A 17,876-nucleotide genomic window follows, 5' to 3' on the forward strand; every position below is an offset into this window, starting at 1 on the left:
GAAGTATAGTTGATTTACAATGAGTTTTTTTTTTTTTCAATTTTTTTTACTGAAGTATTTTCTCAGTGTTTATATCTAGTTAACAGGGAATATATGAGTAGAACCCAGGTGGTGTGACTCCAGAGCCTGGGCTCTTAGCCACTATTGGAGTGTTGACTTTGTACAAACAAGTTTGAAATATTTTTAAGGTCTCCACTGAGAAAAGATCTGATACATTTTATATATTACATAACTAATCTAAATTATTTGCTTTCATGTATCTGGGTGCAACTCATCAAAGTGTTTCTAGATATACATTGCTTGAAACACAAAACAAGTTGTCTAGTTAACTCAATAATGCATTAATCGCATTGTGAGACATTCACCTAGGCTAAGAAAATACCAATATGCAAACTTCACTTCTTAGAACAAACTTCATAACCAAATATCTTCCTTATTTTTTGAAGTTATAACCAGGATAAAAATATTTATCCTTGCATTATTTCATTATCTCACCACATTGATTAATCATAAAGATAGAACCATCCAAGTGTTCCCAACATAGCTATTTTGCCAAACAATCCACTCAAATTTCAAATTCCAAGAAGACACAGTCTGAGGGACCTAGATTAGGTCACATGTCCACCCCCCACCAGAAGAGGGCAGGGCACCTAGACTGACAGTCCTGCCATGGCTTCAGCCGATTAGAGAGGACAGCTCTCTAAAGGAAAATAGAAGTCTTGTTAACTATAGGAGGATGAGGGTATGTATGACATGTATAACAGGCAAACAAAACAGATGTCTTCTATTTTGTCACAAATTTTCTCCATGTTGTAGAGCATAAAAGAAGCTTTTATCTAAATTATATTCTTGACAACACTGGACAGTGCCCATACTTGAAATCACTCTTTCCATTTTCCCATCCTCTGGTCTTACTCAGCTTCATTGCTCTTTTCTTCCCCTTCCTAATGTGTTCTTGGTCTTCTAGATGTCTTACTCTATGCTCTATATAACGTTATACCCATATAACCTTATAAAATCTCTTACTTTAGACTACTACCTATATAGTGATGGCTCCCACATCTTTATTGCCTACTGAGACTTCTCTCAAGAGCTGGAGATCTATATATTCAACTTCCTTCTAGATAGTTTCACTTGGCTGTCTCTCACAGGTGCCTAAAAGATAATGTGTTCAAAAACTGAAATCTCTGTTTCCCCCCACCAAACTTTCTCTTCTTTTCCTAATTTCCATCTCAGTGAATGACACTACTATCTACCTGGTCGTCCATGCTAGACACGTTGGGCAAATCCTAGATTTCTTCCCTTTCACCCAGTCTTCTGCCCCTCCTCCTTATCACCTCTCCTTATATATATGCACAGAGGTACTATGCGTCTTAGATTCTACATCTATAGTTGCTCTCAATTAAATAACTGTTCTGCATATTGCTCGCTACTAAGCCCAACTCAACCAATAAGGAGATTGTTGCAATGGCCTTCTTGGCCCTATCTTGACTCTTTTGATCTATCTCCCACATTTCTAGCAATAAAATGTAAATGTAACAATACTTTTTAGGGTGAAGTACAAAATTCTTTGCTTAGCACAACAGGTCTTTGATGCCCTGTTCATTGCCTCTCTTTCAGGCCTTATCACCTTCCAATTTCTCTTGCCTTTACCAACTGGGCTCTAGTTATACATAAGTACTTGTAGGTCCTTAACCCACCATGCTCTTTTAGACTTCTATTTCTTCACACATGCTGTTCTCTCCACATGAAACACCCTTTTCCATTTATTTAGCTGGCTATCCTGCCTTTCAAAACCCCACTCAAACAAAATTTTCCCTAGAAATTCCTCTTGGACACCCACTGCGATTTAGATATCTGTCCTCTGTGCTTATCTTCTGATGCTTATCACTCAATGCTGTAACTGTTGGTTTACTGGTCTATTTCTTCCAATAGCTGGTAAGTGACCTTAGGTAGGGACTGCATTTTATTTGACTCTGTGTCTTTAGTACCCTTTACGATGTGAGACAAATGTAATAGCCAATGGGTATTCACTAAACATCTTAATGAAGGAAATGTTGTCACCCATTGGAAATAGGTTGAACAAGCTTACTAGGAAGTTTATAGGTTCCCAATTGTCTCCATCCTTGCAATAAAGAAATTCCCTTTACCAAATAATTCAAAACATAAACATAAGAATATATATTCTTGCTTTAAAGTTGGCTGTCTTTCCGGGTCACACTTTCATTTCTGTCTTCAGGCAAGGAGGAAAAACTAATTACATACTTTGCTTTTTAAAGCTTTTACTTGAAGCTGAGAAGACTTGAAAAATGAGCATAAAATAACTTTCAAATATGATAAACTGCCATAAAACCCAATTCATCATTATCTTTATTTCCAAAACTACAAGTCATCAATTTCCTCCTTTTCCATCAAACTTGAGGACTTTCGATTCTAACTTGTAAATATGTCTTCAGTGTTTCATCCTTTACTCCTGCTGCTTCTCTTCATCTTTTCCTTGGCATTCTCAGGCCTAGTCTCTCCTCACACTCCAGTCAGGCATCTATCCTTTATTCTACACCGGTGACACTGTTCTTTAGAAGACAGGAATTTGATTACCCCAGTGAAATTCAAACACTGGATTAGCATGTAAAGCTCTATCGTTGCATCACATCCTACTGTTTTAGTCTCATTTCCTACCACCCCTTTAACTCCAACTGTGTTCTACGTCTAGAAACTTGTTAATGTTCTTTTATACCTCCAAGTCTTAGCCTATGGAAACTTCTCTCCCTGGAATGTGTAGTTTCTGTGAATCTATCAGATCTATGCAATTTTTCTCATCCTCGTGTATGGATCAAACACATCATTTAAGAAGCTTTTCCTTGACTTCTCCAGTCAGTTAGGTCACTTCTGCATCTGTGCTTCTGGAGAAGTGTATATACGCCTTTATTAGAGCGTTTGCTTCATTTTATTGATCTTTTATGTATTCCCTACCAGACTACAAATATAAGAACAAAATTGTATCCATTTATCTTTATATTCCCAGAACATTCCATAGAGCTTGGCACATAGCAAGCCCTCGATATATGTTTCCTGAATGAAGTGAAAGAAAGTCTCTTTGACTTCAGATGCTTCCTCACTAGAAGGAGCCAACGTGGGAACATGTTTTGGGAAAGAAAGGCTAGGAAATATAACAATGTCAGATATGAAAAAGAAAGAATAGTAATTAATTTCAAAGAGCTAATGGGTGACCACAATGATGGCAACCCCCTACCTACTCTGAAGGAAAAGACAGAATAACAGATAAGATGTAACAGGATACTAAGAGAGGGAAGGTGTAAATATGAATTTCACTGTGGCTCTGTCAAAAATGAGTCACATGCCAAGCCATGTATGTGAGACAAGGTTAATGATGAACTGTAGTAGCATTTTATCCATATTGTCTCTCTTATGGCATTTATCGACTCCTACCTCATAGGGTCAATTCTCTATTAAGCATGTTAACAAAAGGAAGCAGAGATTAAGGATAACCTCAATTTATTATTACACCACACCTAGAAAAAGTATAGCATGAAATAGTAGTAATATAAACTTATGTGGTTAAAACTCCATTATTGAAGAACAAATATTTGGGTCTATAAATGATATCAAAACCTACCTGCCCCCTCCCATGCACACACTCCATCTTGGCTTTGTCCCCCGCTCTACCCAGTACCTGAGTGTCTTTCCCACTTTCCTCACTCTTCCAGTTTCAGAGCCATCTGTAAAGGCCTTCGCCTGTCAAGGGCTAAGCGATCTGGAGAGTGGGGGTTGACGCTGAGGCTGTAGTTGTTTAGAAGTCTTTTTACCCCAAAATATACCTGTTTAAATTTTTTGGCACCACTTATTCTACAGCTGATTAATCTCTCAACAGATAGTTACATGTTGACTATAATTATTTATGTACGCCTTACCTCACTATAACAACATAAGGTCTTTTAGGAGAGATTCTATTTTTCGTATTCACATGTGTTTGCAACAGTTTCACAAATAACTGTGAATGGAAAAATTAGTTAATAAAACTAATAATCCAGTCAAATGTCAAAATTGCAATGAGAGGGCTTCCCTAGTGGCGCAGTGGTTGAGAGTCCGCCTGCCGATGCAGGGGACACGGGTTCGTGCCCCGGTCTGGGAAGATCCCACATGCCACGGAGCGGCTGGGCCCGTGAGCCATGGCCGCTGAGCTTCTGTGTCCGGAGCCTGTGCTCCGCAACGGGAGAGGCCACAACAGTGAGAGGCCCGCGTACCGCAAAAAAAGAAAAAAAAAAATTGCAATGAGAGAATATTATACAGAAAAACTAGTAATAGTGCCATAAGGTGTCTTTGGAAAACTCTGGCATGCCCCACGCCTCCATCAGCTACCCTGCCTCAAGCCACCTCTAAAAGCAGCAATTTGAACAGAAACAATGTGCTCAGTAAGTAAATGAAACCTCAAATGCCTAAGTTAACACTGGTAAGTAACGTAACTTTATAGGGGATGCAATATTATTTCTTAATATTTAATGCCCTGAAATAGTAAAAAGAACTATTTTGGTTTTTTTTTTTTGTACATCCAATCACTTTTAATTCACACCAAGCCTATGAGTGACAAACTCAGACATCACATAGCCAGACCAGAGTTGTTGGACTCCTAGGTCCACCATTTTAACCTCGATGCTCTGGATCTTATACTACTGTCATAAGCCCCAGCAATGCAAGCTTGCAGTACCAAATTTACAAAGACTTAAAAAATGGACAGGGTTTTTAAAATGTTGGTTGATAATAATAATATAAAAACAAATAGACTCAACTCACAACAATGATAGAATTAAATCTGATTATTTAGATTATATAACCTATCCTCAATACAAAGAAATGCTTCAATTATTCAGGATAACAAAATAAAAGATTCCCAATTCAACAAGTAATCACTAGCTGTCCAATAAACATAGTTCCACAGTACATACTATATAAAACAAAAACCTCACAGATAATCCTTGAGCTGCCTATAAATACAACACCGACATTTATATTTTAAAAGTGACTACAGGATTTCCCAACTGTACTATTTAATACTGGGCAAATCTTTTTTAAATGAAAGATATAAATGTATCAGTCAGTTAACATTTCTATATATATTTGTATGAATAATAAAATCAATCAGTATAAAAATATAATTAGTAGGACCAAAGAGATGCCCCAAATCTAAAGAATTAAAATTCATAACTCTCCTTTAAAAGGATGATTTACTAACATTAACTTTTTAGTTATAGATCATTATTAATTGATAAACCTTAGGGACTGCTTTCCTACCCGCTATTGTAGGAGATCAGGATGTTTTGTTTGGGTTTTTATTTTTGTGGAGGGAAGTGGCGCCTAATTTTGGTCTAGATTGTTCCCCATACTTGTAGAAAGCAAAATCAGTAACTTCCAAGATAAATCACAAGACAGATTGGAGACATTTTCAATTATATCACTGATCACTTACCTAAGAGAAATGAAATTACACTAATAACCAATTACTTCTTTTAGAAAAACCTATAGACTTATGTGAAACCATCTCGAACTCTTTGGTGCAGCCAATGTAAAAGAAGAGTAAAGAGTACCTTACTTTGGTGTATTCAAGGCCAGCCGCCATTATGATGGCAATTCAAACACACGCTATCAGAAATAATTTGGGTGTATCACAGAAACTCAATATAGCTTGTTTGCAAAGTGTCCCAAAGCTCAACTCATTTCAAGTACTTAAGATGATCCCATACGAAGTGAGTGTGACCTGAAATTGCTCTAAAATAGACTATAGTGTTACCTTCATGCTGAAGGGTAGAGAGACCTATTTAACCCGTAACAAACGACGAAAACAGTAGGGAAGAATGAAAATGGTGAATGCCATTGCTACCCACCATGGTGACTCATGACCTGCCCGGCAGCCTCCATGCTGACATTCTGGAGATAGTTGTGGCAGCGTTCCTTGTGCTCCTCCAGTGAACTGCGCTGCTTGTAGCTTCGTCCACAGTAGTTGCACTTGTGAGGTTTACCCACTGTGAAGAGAACTCAAGGTTAGTGTGCTGTCAAGTCTCATCCAAAGCAAAATTACCAGCTAACTCTTGATAGTCTGGAGGAAGCATTTATATGCGTTTCAGACTTAAATCTCTTCCTCCACCACACTCCAGTTGAGGCAATTAAAGATAATAAACTTCTACCAAGATTAAAAGACAGCAAGAAAAGGCAGATCGTACCTTTGGTGATAGGGGAAATAATGAATCAAAATCATGCTCTGACTGTATCCTAGATCATGAGAGGCTGGTGACTGATCTTCAAATTATCTGACTCTTAACACTAACATTTACTCTTACACAGTTCTCTCCGCTCTGACTCATTCAAAAGACAAATCAGGAGTGTCCTAGATACATGATGAGAATTATTTTTATTTATTGGGAGGGGGCTAAGAATAGAGAATTTTACTGAAGGAAACTAAAATCCAACAACTTGAAATGTCATTGTCTAATGAAAAGATTATTCATGGGTACCAAGAAGACTAGAAAGAATTCAGGTGATGAGAAAAAGCACAGATAAAAGCAGAGAGTTTCTCTTTTCTTTCCACCTTGGTAATAACTATTCACACATGCAAAACTTTGCGGCAGATCAGCCTATTCTCCCACATCAGTCAGCACTATTCTTATATTACCAAGAATTAACCTACTAGGTGCTTTGAGTCAGGATTATTAACAATAACCACCAAAGCCCTAACATATTTAGTTATACAACGATAGTGATACTTAATTACATATTTCACATTCAGGAAATGAATTATTTTCTAATAGCCACATCTCATTATACCTGGTAAAATACTTCAATGCTCACATTAAAAAGAAAAAAACTTTAAAAAATTAAGAAGGAAAAAAAAAACACATTTAGGGAAAGAGGTGTGTTTTAATGTAAGACTATTCACGAGGGTATCACAGAGCACTTTGATTCTTGGTGTTGAATGGATACAGAAAACCATAAAGCATCAGGTGGTCTGTTGCCAAAGCCCTCAGTTAAGCACATTGTGAATCAGGTCATCTGCTCTCACTTGACTCCCTTAGGAATCATTTTGTTTTGCCCAGAGGACAAATAGACAACTCTTTTTCATGGTCAAAGACAGCATCCTCAACTCCAGGTCCCTTACAAACCCATGCTAGGATAATGGTCATAAATGAAATTGAAATACTTTAACAAGACAAGGTATTCACACCTGCATAAAAATTTCACTATATTGATTTTTTAAAACCAAACAAACCTTTAGATTGTATTTGAGGTACATATAAATTCAAATCAGTTATTTGATAATCACAATTTTTTTGTAAACCATCTTAAAAAACAAAAGCTATCTAAGGCATGATCAGTCATTTCTAAAAATACTAGGCAAAGTAACTTCTATTTTTCAGAACCAAGAATTTCTGGGAAGTAAAAACCAGGTAGCTTTTTATATTGTGAAGACTCTTATAGCACTGTGTGAGAGCATAAAAAATACAAGAAAATATTTTTTTAGTCAAAAATATTAATGTAAATAGTATAAATATATTTATATATAATTGCATTCCAAGATATGGGGCTACATATGACAAAAAGCCTTTTATGAATTTTCTCTCAACAAGTCTATTCAGCAATTAATACTTGTTAAGCATATACATTGTAGTTAACAGCCCACTATAAACTAGTTCCATCGTCTCTGTCTTCCCCTTCTTAAGTCCTGTTGCATTGTGTCCTGTCATACCTATGTTTTACTGTGAACATAATATCTTCCTATACTGCTTCCCCTTATTTCTCTAAGCAATTGACACCTTTTTAACTTAATTAAAATATAGTTCTTGTCCACTCCCCTCGGCTCACAGCCCTCTATACTCTCCCAACTCCCCAGATAAGGAAGAAAAGACAGGATACTTTCTACTCCCCTCATTTTAGAATTCAATCCCATCTGCTTTACTTCAGCCTCTCCCGTTTTGTCATCTATTTGTTTAAAACGTCACTCTTTCCTCTCTTCATCCCATCCTTGTTCTCTGTGAGTATAACAGATATTTGAGTAAAGTGCTGTAAAAGTATAACCTCAATTTCTTCAAATCTTCATCTGTATTCTATTCCAGCAATCCACATACTGGGTGACATGCTGGACTCTGACATCTCATAAGTATTCTACATCCAAGAAATTTGTTCTGGAAGTGTTCCACCTTACCCTTCTACATGTCTCATTTAATACATCTTTATTGAAAGCCTACTAGGTACCAACACCGGGACAAAGCTGGAATGTAAAGTGGAGAGCAAATTCGCATGGTGCCTATCCTCATGCAGCCAACAGTCTGTTCAGGAAGACAGACATTTAACAAATATACAAGCAATATATCACAAATTGTAAATTCTACAGAGCTAAAGAATGCTAAGCTAGTATAACATGGGGACCCCAATTTAGTGTGAGAAGGTTGGACAGGAAGGTCTGCCTGAGGTATGAACATTTATGCTGATAACTGAAGAAAAAGTAGAAGTTCGTCAGATAATGGGGATGGGGGGAGGGTGGAGGAGAGACAGTGTTTCCGGGAACTGCCGTCATCTCTTTCTATTTACTCTCAAGTTCTTAGCTCCTTCGAATTCTAGATCATGCCCTTGCTATTCTTTTGAAAATTATTTTCAAGCACCATCAACAGTCCCTTCCAAATCCAATGGCTCTACTATCCCTACAAGACCATTTCCTGTCAGTTCTTTGATATTTTTTTCTTACTCCAGTTTTATTGAGATAAAATTGACATAGAGCACTGTATAAGTTTAAAGGGTACAGTAGAATGATTTGACTTACATACGTCATGAAATGATTACCACAGTAATTTTAATGGACATCCATTTTTCCTAAAAATCAAGGCCATTAAAATATTGTTTATATTTACTCCCTATATATGATGAGTTTAACTGTATAATAGGTATCAACTATATGAGTTAATATGTATAACATATGTATATATATTCACAGAAAAGGACCAGTCTTTTGCTACTTTTCTTTTTACAAATGTTATTATTTACACAGTCTCACTATCTGAAACACCTTCATTCTGCTACCCCTCCTCAAAGCTCCCTGAACTCCCCAGTGCCATCTTTTCCAGGCTCCGGGTCTCCATAATGTAATACCTTCAACCCAGGGACCTTCTATCGCCCCTCCTGTAATAAAGTTCTATATTGAGGGTTAAAAAAAAACAACATTTAAAAAACGTCATCAATAGTCTCTAAAGTGCTAAATCCGGTAGACTTTAATCAGTCCAAAATGTTCCTAATTCCTTGTTACTACCAAACTTTCAGGAGTCTTAAATCTCCTGTTTTAGCTTCTGGGATCAGATTCTGCATCCTCACTCCCTGGCGTCTCAATCTTTTCCTACCTGGTAAATATATATGTACCTCCAGGTTTTGGTCTCAGTACAGTAGTCTCCCTCTTTTCCCTCTAGATTAAGCCCTCATTTCTATGAAATGTCCAAATCATGCATGGAATAATTTCCCATGTTTGGAAGCTCCTATTTGCCACAAACATTTTTAAAGTGATCATGGTGAACCCAAGGACACAGTTACCCCCTCTGTGCTCTCACAGCGCTCTGGCCATATTCTGTTGATGCATTACTTATGATAATTGCATTGTTATTATCCATCTGATCTGTTTCCCTCATCCAAATAATGAGCTCTGTCATGAGGAGAGAGGTCATGTTTTACTCAGTTTGGAATTGATAGTGCTTACTGTAGTTATTAAACACAAGAGGTACTCAATATGTATTTGCTGAATGACCGTACTTCAACCTCATACTTCCAAATGCCTTTGGAGTATTGCGTTATGCATATTCCTCTGAAATCTAAAATCTAAAATTCAACATATCCAAAATTATCTTCCTCTACAAAACTACTTCTTTATTCTGACTGCTCTTTTGTGCGTTACCACTGTTTTAATAAACCAGACTCATGACAAGGCAACCACTATTGTTGCCTCCTACCTCATTTCTCACACCCAAATAATTGCTCAAGTTTATCCCTCCTTCTCACTCCCAGAACCAATTTCCTAGTTCAAGTGTTCATTATCATGAACCTGGGCAAGCTTAGTATACTTCAAACCAGGTGTTCTCTTCCCTTGTGTAATTATTTTACTCCCCCCCTCAACAACCTTCAATGACTTTTCACTTCTACTGAACAAAGTTCAAATCCCTGTACCTGGCATTCAGCATCCTACACTGTCTGGTCCCAAGGAATACATCCCATCTTCTACCCCAGGATTCAGCCAGGATTACCTTCCGCTTTTACACTTCTGAGTCTTAGTTCTTTCTGGAATGGCTTCACACAATTTCTGCCTCTTGAAATCCTACGCATCCTTCCAATCTCCCTAACCATGTTCCATCCAAAAGCAATCTTTCCTACTAAAGAACTGTAACTGTATTGATCCTCACACTTAGGAAACTTGTAACATTCTGTCTCTTGAGTTATTTGTGATTACATCTGACCCATGAACAACTTGGGTTTGTACTGCATGGATCCATTTATAATGTGAATTTTTTTTGACAAATACATACTACAGTACTGCATGATCTGCAGTTGGTTGAATCCACAAATGTGGAACCGTGGATATGGAGGGCTGACTGTGAAGTTATATGTGGATTTTCCACTGCAAGGGAGGGGGTGTTGGTGCCCCTAACCCCTGTGTTGTTCAAGAATCAACTGTATGTATACATTCATTTTGATCTCCCCTGTTAGATTATGAGCTTCTTGAGAGACTGAAATAATGTCTTATATATCTTTGTAACCTCCAAAGGGTTTAGCATGGTGATTTGTTCACAGCAAGAACTAATAAGTGGTGTTTTCATGAATGACATCATTTCCTAACTCTTTAAATATTTTCCTTTCACTGGTTTTCCCTGAATCTTTTACTAACTTTAAAAGCAATGCATCCATATAGAAAATTTTAAAATTCACCAAAAATTATTTATAATTATATCATTTAGAGATAAGTATCTTTAACATTTTTATATCATGTATTTTTTCTATGCATGCAAAGATATATTTTGTTATGAAATTGGGTCATTTTATATGCTGTATTTTACAATCTGCTTATTTTGCTGAACAATATATCTTGAAATTTCCCCATGATATAAAATAATAGTTTTGTTGCTGCTGTTAGGTAACAATTTTTTCCCAAATTCTAAAATTATGATATGTTGATCTACTTTACCTTAGCATTCTTAGTCCTTTTCTTATTTACTTTAATAATTATTTTTTTTTACCATAGTTACTATGCCCATACTTGAAAAAAAAAAAAAATCAAATAGCCCTAAAGCGCACTTAATGAAATAGTCTTCCCCTCACCCCATCGCCATCTAAACATAATCGATTTTTCTGTCCTCTCTTTTTGGAATTTCTGTTAGTTTGATGTTAGACCTTCCAGATTGAGTCTTGAAATTTCTTTTTTCCCTCATATTAATTATCCTTTTACCCTGTTTACTTTTAGAAAAATTTCTCACCTTTTTCTTTGAATCTTTCTGTGAAATATTTTCTGGTGAATATGAATTTCTCTGACCTCTTTCCTTTTTCTTAAAAATAGTATTCTGTTTTTTCATGGGTACAATAACATTTATCTGAGCAGAAATTTTTCTTTTTAAAAAAGTTCTTTTTATATTGTCTTCTCTGGCTTTTTTTCTTTTTTACATTGGTGTCTGTATTGGAGGCTTTCCTTAAATGTCTGGTGCCTGAATATTTATTGTCCATTTATATTTAACAGTAAGGCACTAAAAAGCTAATTGGAAGTTCAGAAAACACAGGTGAGGTTTGTGAACTACTACTGGTGAACTACTGCAGAGTGACCAGGTACTGAAGCAACCTTTTCATTGTCAGACCCCCAAATATAAATATATATGTCTTTCCTCTAGGACCTCTCAATTCCCTTAGAGAAGACACCTCCAATTTCCAGCCCTGGGGGTGGGGGGGGATATGAAGCTAGATATTAGTATTCCGGAAGTAAGGCAAGATATGGGGCCAGGAATCTAAATGTTCAACTGTAGTCGTTTACATACTGTCCCTGCTTTAAGTCCTTTGATTTCCCCCTACTCTCTACTTTTCCTGGAGTCTCTAATCTAGAACTTTTCCAATTCAATATCTCCAGAGAATAAACGTTATTTTCCTGTAGTTGGTTGGCTGTAGAGAGAGTGGCTCTGTGGCCTGTTTTGTATTCAGATTTTGAAATCCTTTTATATTCAATCCAGAGTTTCATCCCTACCATCAACAGTCATGTTTCTTCCAAGTCCAGAGACTTTTCAGGATTCTATAGGGCCAAATGGCTCTGCTACTCCTTTATTCCCTTCTATAATCACTATAAGTTCCCGGGTCTTCTGTTTTGTGAAGTCTATTACCACCCCTCCCTCTATCTTCTTTCCATTTTCCTCTTGCTGCTATTCTGTCCTTTCCCATTGTCCTTGATCTTAATGCATTTATACTTCTATAAACGTCTACTGTGATTTTAGTGGAGTTTTAAAGAGTAGAGACAGATGTAGCTTTTCATTTCATCATGTTTAGACAGCAATAGACAGTATCACTTTTAATGTTGGTATGCTATGGCTCTGGAAGGGTGTGCCATGACTCTCTATTTAGATAAATAGGAGCATGACATGTTAGTAAAGATTAGCCACCAAAAAAGGAATCACATATTTGTAAGACAAGGGAATTTGTGGAAATGTAAAGCTAAATATTTCCTCTATTCTACTCTAATCTGCTATGTATTTGTCTGTTATAATACAACATTCCCTACCTATATTCAAATATGTTTTAGTGTAACCATTTGCAGTGGTTCTCAAAATATGAACTACATGCTACCTATGTTAGAATTACCTGGAGTGCTCTTAAAATGCAGATTCTTGGGCACCATGCAAGGACCTAGAATTTCTGAGAGAGGTACTCTGATCTCCCCATGTTTAACAAGCCTGCCAGGTAGTTGCTTATGTACTGAAGTTGAAAAACAATGGTCTATAGAAGCTCATAAATCATCATGTTCTCTAAGTCTGGTATTGAGTTAAAATTTCTTATTAAAGTGAAGAATACTTTTCTTAACTTGACCATAATGATCTTAATTATATTGAAGGAGTTAAAATTAATTTTCTTTTACAAGAAATGTTGGGATGAAAATCTGAAAAGCCTATGGATGAAGTATCATTTATTACTGGTAAAAATTTTTTTTAAATATTTATTTTGGTATGGGAGTTTACTACTGTACGTTGATAACATCTTTTGAGGACAGTGATCCAGTTTAAACTTTACATCAATTCTGCTTCAAACTGACCTGTGTGTCTGGATTTTAAAATTCAAGTGGATCAGAGTCAGTTTGGGGCCATTCCGATTGGTTAGGAGAAACCCTAGAAGTTAACTCTTGCTCCTGGGAGACCCCAGTGGGGTCCAAATGCTGGGTGAGCCCAACATGTCCTCAGTAGGTTCCCGAGAATACAGACCCAGGCCTGGAGATAGCGTGTGAGATGCCACCCACAGCATCGCCATCTGGGAGAACGGGAGGGGAGAGAAGCCTTTAACAATCTGCCATTACCCCAAAGAGGCCTCACTTAGGCGGAAGTTACTATTTTACCCTGGAATTGTGTGTTACAACTGGAAGAAAAGGAATAATGTTAATGGACCCGTTTACTTCTCAATTCTACTGATAGTGCAAACTTGAGCCACACATTACTTCAAATATATGGTCAAGAAAGGAGCCACATTTTCACAAAACGCATGGGTTCAGGTTTGTTTCATTAAAAACTTGGGCCTCTGGGCTTCCCTGGTGGCGCCGTGGTTCAGAGCCCGCCTGCCGATGCGGGGGACACGGGTCCGTGCCCCGGTCCGGGAAGATCCCACATGCCGTGGAGCGGCTGGGCCTGTGAGCCATGGCCGCTGAGCCTGTGTGTCCGGAGCCTGTGCTCTGCAACAGGAGAGGCCACAGCAGTGAGAGGCCCGCGTACCCCCCAAAAAAAAAAAAAAAAAAAAAAAAAAAAAGAAATAAAAACTTGGGCCTCACCAGAAAGACAAGATCCAGCCTCATCCACCAGAACACAGGCATTAGTCCCTTCCACCAGGAAGCCTACACAATGCACTGAACCAACCTTAGCCACGGAGGCAGACATCAAAAACAACAGAAACTATGAACCTGCAGCCTGCAAAATGGAGACCCCAAACACAGTAAGTTAAGCAAAATGAGAAGACAGAAAAACACACAGCAGATGAAGGAGCAAGGTAAAAATACACCAGACCAAACAAATGAAGAGGAAATAGGCAGTCTGCCTAAAAGAGAATTCAGAGTAATGATAGTAAAGATGATCCAAATCTAGGAAATAGAATGGAGAAAACACAAGAAGCGTTTAACAAGGAGCTAGAAGAACTAACGAGCAAACAATGATGAACAACACAATAAATGAAATTAAAAATTCTCCAGAAGGAATCAATAGCAGAATAAATGAGGCAGAAGAAGGGATAAGTGACCTGGAAGATAAAGTAGTGGAAATAACTACTGCAGAGCAGATAAAGAAAAAAGAATGAAAAGAATTGAGGACAGTCTCAGAGACCTCTGGGACAACATTAAAAGCACCAACATTCGAATTATAGGGGTTCCAGAAGAAGAGAAAAAGAAAGAGACTGAGAAAATATTTGAAGAGATTATAGTTGAAAACTTCCCTAACATGGTAAAGGAAATAGCTAATCAAGTCCAGGAAGTGCAGGATTTCCCATACAGGATAAATCCAAGGAGAAACACGCCAAGACACATATTAATCAACCTATCAGCCTAAAAGAGAATTCAGAGTAATGATAGTAAAGATGATCCAAATCTAGGAAATAGAATGGAGAAAACACAAGAAGCGTTTAACAAGGAGCTAGAAGAACTAACGAGCAAACAATGATGAACAACACAATAAATGAAATTAAAAATTCTCCAGAAGGAATCAATAGCAGAATAAATGAGGCAGAAGAAGGGATAAGTGACCTGGAAGATAAAGTAGTGGAAATAACTACTGCAGAGCAGATAAAGAAAAAAGAATGAAAAGAATTGAGGACAGTCTCAGAGACCTCTGGGACAACATTAAAAGCACCAACATTCGAATTATAGGGGTTCCAGAAGAAGAGAAAAAGAAAGAGACTGAGAAAATATTTGAAGAGATTATAGTTGAAAACTTCCCTAACATGGTAAAGGAAATAGCTAATCAAGTCCAGGAAGTGCAGGATTTCCCATACAGGATAAATCCAAGGAGAAACACGCCAAGACACATATTAATCAACCTATCAAAAGTTAAATACAGGGGCTTCCCTGGTGGTGCAGTGTATGAGAGTCCACGTGCCGATGCAGGGGACATGGGTTCATGCCCCGGTCTGGGACGATCCCACATGCCGCGGAGCGGCTAGGCCCGTGAGCCATGGCCGCTGAGCTTGTGCATCCGGAGCCTGTGCTCCACAATGGGAGAGGCCACAACAGTGAGAGGCCCGCGTACCGCAAAAAAAAAAAAAAAAAAAAGTTAAAACAAAGAAAAAATATTAAAAGCAGCAAGGGTAAAGAAACAAATAACATGCAAGGGAGTCCCCATAAGGTTAACAGCTGATCTTTCAGAGAAACTCTGCAAGCCAGAAGGGAGTGGCAGGACATATGTAAAGTGATGAAAGGGAAAAACCTACAAACAAGCTTACTCTACCCAGCAAGGATCTCATTCAGATTCAATGGAAAAATTAAAACCTTTACAGACAAGCAAAAAGTAAGAGAATTCAGCACCACCAAACCAGCTTTACAACAAATGCTCAAGGAACTTCTCTAGGCAGGAAACACAAGAGAAAGAAAAGACCTACAATAACAAACCCAAAACAATTAAGAAAAAGGTAATAGGAACATACATATCGATAACTACCTGAAATGTAAGTGGATTAAATGCTCCCATCAAAAGAAATAGACTGGCTGAATGGATACAAAAAGAAGACCCATATATATGCTGTCTACAAGAGACCCACTCCAGACCTAGGGACACATACAGACTGAAAGTGAGGGAATGGAAAAAGATATTCCATGCAAATGGAAAGCAAAAGAAAGCTGGAGTAGCAATTCTCATATCAGACAAAATAGACTTTAAAATAAAGACTATTACAAGACACAAAGAAGGACACTACATAATGATCAAGGAATCAATCCAAGAAGAAGATATAACAATTGTAAATATTTATGCACCCAACATAGGAGCACCTCAAAACATAAGGCAAATGCTAACAGACATAAAAGGGGAAATCAACAGTAACACAATCATAGAAGGGGACTTTAACACCCCATTTCACCAAAGGACAGATCATCCAAAATGAAAATAAATAAGGAAACACAAGCTTTAAATGACACATTAAACAAGATGGACTTAATTGATATTTATAGGACATTCCATGCAAAAACAACACAATATGCTTTCTTCTCAAGTGCTCATGGAACATATTCTAGGATAGATCATATCTTGGGTCACAAATCAAGCCTTGGTAAATTTAGGAAAATTGAAATCATCAAGTAACTTTTCCGACCACAATGCTATGAGACTAGGTATCAATTACAGGAAAAAATCTGTAAAAAATACAAACACATGGAGGCTAAACAATACACTACTTAATAACCAAGCGATCACTGAAAAAATCAAAGAGGAAATAAAAAAATACCAAGAAACAAATGACAATGAAAACATGACGACCCAAAACCTATGGGATGCAGCAAAAGCAGTTCTAAGAGGGAAGTTTATAGCACTACAATCCTACCTCAAGAAACAAGGAACAATCTCAAACAACCTAACCTTACACCTAAAGCAATTACAGGAAGAAGAACAAAAAAACCCCAAAGTTAGCAGAAGGAAAGAAATCATAAAGATCAGATCAGAAGTAAACGAAAAAGAAATGAAGGAAACGATAGCAAAGATCAATAAAACTAAAAGCTGTTTTTTTTGAGAAGATAATAAACAAAATTGATAAACCATTAGCCAGATTCTTCAAGAAAAAAATGGGAGAAGACTCAAATCAATACAGTTAGAAATGAAAAAGGAGAAGTAACAACTGACACTGCAGAAATCCAAAGGATCATGAGAGGTTACTACAAGCAACTGTATGCCAATAAAATGGACAACCTGGAAGAAATGGACAAATTCTTAGAAAAGCCCAACCTTCCTAGACTGGACCATGTGGAAATAGAAAATATACACAGACCAATCATAAGCACTGAAGTTGAGACTGTGATCAAAAATCTTCCAAGAAACAAAGGCCCAGGACCAGATGGATTCATAGCTGAATTCTAACATTTAGAGAAGAGCTAACACCTATCATTCTCAAACTCCTCCAGAATATAGCAGAGGGGAGGGACACTCCCAAACTCATTCAATGAGGCCACCATCACCCTGATACCAAAACCAGACAAAGATGTCACAAAAAAAGAAAACTACAGACCCATATCACTGATGAACATACATGCAAACATCCTCAACAAAATACTAGCAAACAGAATCCAACAGCACATTAAAAGGATCATACACCATGATCAAGTGGGGTTTATCCCGGAAAAGTAGCAGGATACAAAATTAATGCACAGAAATCTCTTGTATTCCTGCACACTAATGATGAAAAATCTGAGGGAGAAATTAAGGAAACACTCCCATTTTCCACTGCAACAAAAAGAATAAAATACCTGGGAATAAACCTACCTAGGGAGACAAAAGACCTGTATGAAGAAAATAATGAGACAATGATGAAAGAAATTAACGATTATACAAATAAATGGAGAGATATACCATGCTCTTGGATTGGAAGAATCAATATTGTGAAAATGACTATACTACCCAAAGCAATCTACAGAT

The 17,876-nt window shown here is 37.3% G+C and overlaps 1 protein-coding gene across 3 annotated transcripts in view; it reads right to left on the reverse strand.

The window, feature by feature from the left end:
* Nucleotides 1-17,876, reverse strand: part of IKZF2 (IKAROS family zinc finger 2) — a 185,930-nt gene that overhangs the window by 13,231 nt on the left and 154,823 nt on the right. For all 3 annotated transcript variants that reach the window (XM_055089891.1, XM_055089890.1, XM_028481591.2), the window contains exon 7: nucleotides 5,901-6,038. In XM_055089891.1, coding sequence (XP_054945866.1) covers nucleotides 5,901-6,038 — 138 coding nt within the window. The remainder of the gene's footprint in view (nucleotides 1-5,900; nucleotides 6,039-17,876) is intronic.

This window comes from Physeter macrocephalus, chromosome 2 (assembly GCF_002837175.3).
Source record: "Physeter macrocephalus isolate SW-GA chromosome 2, ASM283717v5, whole genome shotgun sequence".
In the NCBI taxonomy this organism is placed as follows: domain Eukaryota; kingdom Metazoa; phylum Chordata; class Mammalia; order Artiodactyla; family Physeteridae; genus Physeter; species Physeter macrocephalus.